This window comes from Theropithecus gelada, chromosome 16 (genome assembly GCF_003255815.1).
Source record: "Theropithecus gelada isolate Dixy chromosome 16, Tgel_1.0, whole genome shotgun sequence".
Classification (NCBI taxonomy): Eukaryota; Metazoa; Chordata; class Mammalia; order Primates; family Cercopithecidae; genus Theropithecus; species Theropithecus gelada.
The window spans coordinates 55,505,762-55,513,628 of NC_037684.1; the positions used below are offsets into that span (position 1 = coordinate 55,505,762).

Sequence of the window (7,867 nt, forward strand, 5' to 3'; positions counted from 1 at the left end):
TTTTTTTTATACAGAGTCTTGCTCTGTCACCCAAGCTGGAGTGCAGTGGCGTGATCTTGGCTCAGTACAGCCTCTACCTCCTGGGCTCCAGCAGTCCTCCTGCCTCAGCCTCTCGAGTAGCTGGGACTACGGGTGCATACCACCACGCCTAGCTAATTTTTGTATCTGTTATAGAAACAGGGTTTCGCCATGTTGCCCTGGCTGATCTCAAACTCCTGGGCTCAAGCCACCTGCCCACCTTGGCCTCCCAAAGTGCTGGGATTACATGTGTGAGCCACCACGCCTGGCTACACATACTTTTTTTTTCTTTTGAGACTGAGTCTGGCTCTGTCACCCAGGCTGGAGTGCAGTGGCGTGATCTCAGCTCGCTGCAAGCTCCGCCTCCCAGGTTCATGCCATTCTCCTGACTCAGTCTCCCAAGTAGCTGGGACTACAGGTGCCTGGCAACACGCCCGGCTAATTTTTGTATTTTTAGTAGAGACGTGGTTTCACCGTGTTAGCCAGGATGGTCTCGATCTCCTGACCTGGTGATCCACCCGCCTCAGCCTCCCAAACTGCTGGGATTACAGGCGTGAGTCAACGCGCCTGGCCCCACACATACATTTTTAAATCCCTGTAACTGCAAAAATAAATAAATCTTTAACATGACACAGCAGCTGTCACCACATCTATCTTCCCACTTCAAACAAATGGGACACTGGGCAGAAAACGGGGCATGGCTTTCACAGAGTGAACGATGAACACACGAGCAGTGCGGGGCCCAGGCCCCTCAGAGAAGGTCCTCGCGAGATGGACCCACTCACCGCCCGGCTTCTCTCCACAGGCCCTTCCGGATCCCCACAGGGGCAGTGAACCACGCAGAGCACGGTGTTCTTGCTGAGGAGAAGACAAAAATTGGAGTTTGAAGAAGCTGAAGTAGTTGAAGTGGTGAGGCAGAGTGGCAGAAAGGAGGGGATCCTGGGATCTGTGCAGGGATCTCCTAGAAGTTGTGGCTGACAGCCACATGCAAATACACAGGAGAAGCCCACACGGGCTGGACCAAGAGCAACTCGTGGGAACAGAGCAGCCAGCAGGGAGCTCCGTGTGCGCTAATTCCCAGAGCTCGACAGGGCAGCCAGCGGAGCGTCCTTGGAGGTCTCTCTCCAGGGCACGCAGTGGGGTCTGGGAGAGTCATGGTGCTGAGTCAGCCCTGGTGAAAAGGCTTCTCTAGACCTGCCCCACCTGCCCTCGCACCGATTTTTAAAAAGTGTCAAAAGGGGCCGGGCACGGTGGCTCAAGCCTGTAATCCCAGCACTTTGGGAGGCCGAGACGGGCGGATCACGAGGTCAGGAGATCGAGACCAGCCTGGCTAACAGCCTGGTGAAACCCCGTCTCTACTAAAAATACAAAAAACTAGCCGGGCGAGGTGGCGGGCGCCTGTAGTCCCAGCTATTTGGGAGGCTGAGGCAGGAGAATGGCGTAAACCTGGGAGGCAGAGCTTGTAGTGAGCTGAGATCCGGCCACTGCACTCCAGCCTGGGTGACAGAGCGAGACTCTGTCTCAAAAAAAAAAAAAAAAGTCTCAAAAGGGTCAAGCTGCCATGTAAATACTTAACTGCAGCCAAACAAAAAACACCACAGCCAAATCCAGACACTCGCCAACATCATATTCACCATGTCTAACATCCAGTGAACACTTAACCAGATGGGCAAGGAAGTACAAAAGAAATGTAGCTCTCTCCAGTAGAAAAATCAGCCAATAGAAACAGACTCAGAAATAAAGATATGATGGAATTAGACAAATACATTTAAGCAGCCATTAAAATAAGTTCAGAGATTTAAAGGCAACCGTGCACATAATGAGGAGAGAAATTAAATGTATAAAAAAGTCTAAATATTGCAATATGTGCTGTTTTCTTTCAGTGAATGGAAGAGTTTAACAAAGAAGGAACATTGGAATCAAGAGTTGAGAATGTAAGCCAGGTGCGTTGGCTCACACCTGTCATCTCACCACTTTGGGAGGTCAGGGCAGGTGGATCACCTGAAGTCAGGAGTTCAAGACCAGCCTGGCTAACATGGTGAAACCCCGTCTCTACTAAAAATACAAAAATTAGCCAGGTGTAGTGGCGCATGCCTGTAATCCCAGCTACTCTAGAGGCTGACACAGGAGAACTGCTTGTACCCAGGAGGTGGAGGTTGTAGTGAGCTGAGATTGCGCCACTGCACTCCAGCCTGGGGGACAGAGTGAGACTCCATCTCAAAAAAAAAAAAAAAAGAAAAAAAAAGTTGAGAACTTTATCACAACATGTTTCTTTTCTGCTGCGTTAGTTTGTATTAGGAGCGTTTTCTACATACACAGGTAACACGTAAATCTAAGTGTGCTTTCTTGAAGATAATATTACGTACTGTTTAATTTCAGTCAGTGGAAGTATTTAACAACAACAAAAAAAAGAATGCTGGAAGGAAGAGCTAAGAACATTATTACAACATGTTTATTTCAGCATTGGTACTATTTCTTTTTTTTTTTTTTTTTGAGACCGAGCCTCGCTCTGTTGCCCAGGCTGGAGTGCAGTAGCACCATCTCGGCTCACTGCAGCCTCTGCCTCCTGGGTTCAAGTGATTCTCCCGCCTCAGCCTCCAGAGCAGCTGGGATTACAGGCACCCGCCACCACGCCCGGCTAATTTTTTGTATTTTTATTAGAGACGGGGTTTCACCGTGTTGGTCAGGCTGGTCTCCAATTCCTGACCTCAAATGATCCACCTGCCTTGGCCTCCCAAAGTGCTGGGATTACAGGTGTGAGCCACCATGCCCGGCCGGTAATTTTTTTTTTCAGACAGAGTCTTGGTCTATTGCCCAGGCTGGAGTGTAGTCACACGACCAAATACCTTTCACCTATGAAAGGAAACATTGTCAACCTAGAATTTCTCATCTAGTGAAGATGCTCCTCATACGGAGACAAAGTTTCAGACAAACAAAAGCTGAGATGATTCCTGAGCAGCACATCCGCACCACAAGGCATATTAAAGGAAGGGCTGAGGCTGAAGGGAAATAATACCACGCGGAAACCTTACATCTGATTTGTAAAAAATGAAGAACATCAGAAAAAAATATTAGAAAAGGTATAAAACTTTTTCTTTCTCGTTTTTATTTTTATAAAGGATAGTCTGATCAAAGCAAATATAATGATTCCCCTTACATAAAATATAAGAAAACCATAGTAAAAAGGAAGAGGAGGCTGGGCACGGTGGCTCACGCCTGTCATCCCAGCACTTTGGGAGGCTGAGGCGGGTAGATCATGAGGTCAGGAGTTCAAGACCAGCCTAGCCAAGATAGTGAAACCCCGTCTCTGCTAAAAATACAAAAATTAACTGGGTGCGATGGTGGGCGCCTGTAATCCCAGCTACTTGGGAGGCTGAGGCAGGAGAATCGCCTGAATCCAGGAGGCGGAGGTTGCAGTGAGTCGAGATCGTGCCACTGCACTCCAGCTTGGGCAACAGAGCAAGACTCCATCTCTCAAAAAAAAAGGAAGAAGTAGCAGAAGCAGAGGTCATTCCTTGAACACAACAGAAATTGAAGAGTTTTATATTCTACATAGAGTGGTAAATATTAAACAGAGACTGCATATCTTATAAATCTCAGAACAACCATTAAACACGTAAGACAAAGAGGTTTATATAATAAGAAAACTGGAAATAAAATGAAATTCTAAAATATATTCAATGGATTTTTTTAAAGGCAGAGAAAAAGAAACAAAGAACAGATGAGGATAATAGAACACAAATAGACCGGGCATGGTGGCTCATGCCTGCAATCCCAGCACTTTTGGGAGGCTGGGGTGGGCCCATCAGTTGAATCCAAGAGTTCGAGACCAGCCTGGGCAACAAAGCGAAACCCCGTTTCTACCAAAAATACCAAAATATTAAGCAGGCATCACAGCACACGCCTGCAGTCCCAGCTACTCAGGAAGCTGAGGTGGGAGGATTGCTTGAACCCACCCGGGAGGTTAAGGCTGCAAGTGAGCTAAGATTGCACCACTGCACTCCAGCCTGGGTGACAGAGCAAGACCTTGTCTCAAAAAAATAAATAAATAAAATAAAGAGAATAGCAAACAGTAAGTGGAGATTTAAGCCCTAATATACAAATATATCAATAATGGCATTAAATTAAATTATCTAAACCCCTGAGGAACAGGCAGAGTGTTACACTAGAAAAAGAAGACTCAAACACAGGCCGCCCACAAGCCGGGCACGGCGGCTCGCGCCTGTCATCCCAACACTCTGAGAGGCCAAGGCGGGAGGATGGCTTGAGTCCAGGAGCTTGAGACCAGCCTGGGTAACATGGTAAAACCCTGTCTCTACAAAAATAGAAAAATTAGTTGGGTGTGATGGTATGTGCCTATAGTCCCAGCTACTTGGGAGGCTGAAGTGCAAGTATGAGTTGAGCCTGGGAGGTTGAGCCTGCAGTGAGCGTGAGCCCTGATTGTACCGCCACACTCCAGCCTGGGTAACAGAGTAAGATCCCACCTTAAGAAAAAAAAAAAGATGAAGCACAAGTTAAAGCAGAGGGTGGGAAACAAGCAGAAAAAGCTCAAGCAGCCCTGTTAATATCAGACAGAGAAGACTGTGGGCAAAAGAATATTACCAGGAGGGTCAGGTGTAGTGGCTCATACCTGTAATCCCAGCACTCTGGGAGGCTGAGGCAGGAGAATTGCTTGAACCCAGGAGGTGGAGGTTCCAGTAAGCTGAGATCGCACCACTGCACTCCAGTCTGGGCGACAGAGCAAGACTCTATCTCAAAAAAAAAAAAAAAAAAAAGGCCAGACGCTCACACCTGTGATCCTAGCACTTTGGGAGGCTGAGGTGAGTGGATCACCTGAGGTCAGGAGTTTCAGACCAGCCCGACCAATACGGTGAAACCCCGTCTCTACTAAAAATACAAAAAAATATTAGCTGGGCCTGGTGGTATGTGCCTGTAGTCCCAGCAACTTGGGAGGCTGAGACAGGAGAACTGCTTGAACCTGGAAGGCAGAGGTTGCAGGGAGCTGAGATCGTGCCACTGCACTCCAGCCTAGGCAACAGAGCGGGACTCTGTCTCAAAAAAAAAAGCACACTGGGACAGGGGCCTGACTGCGGAGGGCAGGAGGGAAGTGTGTGTTGACAGAAGATTCCATAGCTTGCCTGAAGTGGTGATTATACGGTGCAGTCATCCTTTTTCACCCTGCTATAAAGAACTACCTGAGACTGGGTAATTTATAAACAAAAGAGGTTTAATTGACGCACAGTTCCACATGGCTGGGGAGGCCTCAGGACGCTTACAACCATGGTGGAAGGCAAAGGCGAAACAAGGCACGTCTGACATGTTGGCAGGAGAAAGACAGAGTGTGGTGGGAGGAGCTGCTAAACGCTTATTTATTTATTTATTTATTTATTTATTTATTTTTGAGACAGAGTCTCGCTCTGTCGCCCAGGCTGGAGTGCAGTGGCATGATTTTGGCTCATTGCAATCTCCACTTCCCAGGTTCAAGCGATTCTCCTGCCTCAGCCTCCCGAGTAGCTGGGATTACAGGCACGTGACACCACACGCGGATAATTTTTGTATTTTTAGTAGAGACAGGGTTTCACCATGTTGGCCAGGCTGGTCTCAAACTCCTGACCTCAGGTGATCCGCCTGCCTCAGCCTCCCAAAGTGCTCACCACGCCCGGCCCATCAAACATTTATTTATTTATATTTTATTTTTTGTTTGTTTATTCATTTTTTTGAGACAGAATCTCACTCTGCTGCCCAGGCTGGAATGCAGTGGCATGATCTGGGCTCACCACAACCTCCGCCTCCTGGGTTCAAGTGATTCTCCCACCTCAGCCTCTGGAGTATCTGGGACTACAGGTGTGAGCCACCATGACTGGCTAATTTTTGTATTTTTAGTAGAGACGGGGTTTTACCATGTTGACCAGGCTGGTCTCGAACTCCTGACCCCGTAATCCGCCCACTTTAGCCTCCCAAAGTGCTAGGACTATAGGCGTGAACCATCACACCCGGTCACCAAACACTTTTAAACCATCAGAACGCACTCAGTATCATAAGAACAGCATGCAGGAAACCACCCCCATGATCCAATCAGCTCCCATCAGGGCCCTGCCTTGACACATAGGGATTACAATTTGAGATGAGATTTGGGGGAGACATAGAGCCAAATGATATCATACAGCATACACATTCATCAAAATTCATCAAGTGTAGAGTTAAAATGGATGAGTTTTGGCAAATGTATTCTGTAATAAAGTTGAACGTGTATGGGAAATAGAAGTTATCTTTGTTCAAGTAAGTGTTCATCCCAGTGGAGGAAAAACATGAGGGACATGAACAGTCAGACGAGACAGATGAGGAGATTCCTTGTTTTTGTTTCCCTTTTTGCAGAGATGGGGTCTCGCTATGTTAACCAGGTTGGTCTCCAACTCCTGGGTTCAAGCAATCCTCCTGCTTCTGCCTCCCTAAGTGCCAGGATTACAGGTGTGAACCACCACGCCTGGCAACAAGAGATTCTCAGTGCAGGATCAAACAGCAGAAGCACCTTTATGGCTCTTATCACAGACTGAAAAACACCGTCCTCTGGCCACGCTCCCTCCAGCTGGCGGCCCCTTCCGCGTGTCTTCCCACACCACCCTGCGTGACTAGACATTCTGTCTGTCTTGTTCACTGTCTTTCTTTCTCCCCCAAGAAAATGTGAGGCCAGGGACTTGATCTGCTCAGTTTTGAATCCTTAGTACCTACAACAGCACCTGCCCATAGGAGACACTAAATGGAAATAACTGCCTGGGGACAGTTACCTTTCAATGTCCTGCTGGGATCGGGCCACCTGTGCCTTGAGCTTCACCTCTCCTTCCTGCAGCGTCTGAATCCGAAGGTCTTTGGAGACCATCTCCTTAGACAGTTGAGCAATCTGAGCATCCCAGGCAGATTTTACAGTTGACGCATCTTCACGAAGTCTAAACATGGAAGGGAAACTATGTAGATGTAGTTCTCACTCACTCAAGTTGTCTCTCACACAGCACTCCCAGCAAACACACACACACACACACACCCAGCTCTCAGAGGAAATCCACATCAGAGCTGAAACTTCCTGGCCCAGATGATGGAGATGGTGGAGATGGTTCTGCACAGGAAGAAGTAAAGCATCCGTCCACCCAACTGCCTCCATGCCTGCATGCAGCCCACCAGCCCAGATTCCAGCTGAGCTCCTGCAGCACACCAGGCCATGTGCCAGGTTCTTGGTGTGGGGAAGGTGAGGCATGACATGCCTCCCATGCCCACAGAGACCACAGTCATGAGGTAGCACCACCTCTGACCAACTCACCCGCGTGTCCTCGCCATGCCTAGCACAGCACCCCATGTGCAGAGACATTCAACACATTTTCAAATTGCACAGTAAAATAAGGTCCTATAGAACCCATTAAACAACCTTAACAGCAGGACGCCTCTGGGAGAATTACCCAAAATTGAATAAATTTCCCAAGAAAATGTTCGGGACAATATCTAGAGCTGTTAACTCAGGTAGCCACAGTACTAACCTAGGCAAGATGACACCTGCCCACTTGCATGGGCATAGGCCTATTTCCCTAAAAGATGGAGTAGACGGCTCACAAAAGCAACTGTGACATGACACACAACAGACTTCAGATGCTCCTGCGCTGACGAACTTCCGACTGACAGTGAGAAGCAGAGGGTGAGCTGGCTGCCCCCACAGAGGCCACCCCTTGTCACAAGGGGTCGGTTAAACCCAGCATGAGTGGTGCATTCAAGCCTGGTGTTATATAGAATGGAAAAAAAAGCCACCAGTTTTGGACATATATATATATATATATATATATATATATATATATATATATATATA

At 47.8% G+C, this 7,867-nt stretch overlaps 1 protein-coding gene across 1 annotated transcript in view; it reads right to left on the bottom strand.

Moving 5' to 3' along the window:
* CCDC57 (coiled-coil domain containing 57) overlaps window positions 1-7,867 on the bottom strand; it is a 104,591-nt gene that overhangs the window by 72,506 nt on the left and 24,218 nt on the right. The window contains exon 7 of the mRNA XM_025363493.1: window positions 6,804-6,962. Within this exon, the coding sequence (XP_025219278.1) occupies window positions 6,804-6,962 (159 nt within the window). The remainder of the gene's footprint in view (window positions 1-6,803; window positions 6,963-7,867) is intronic.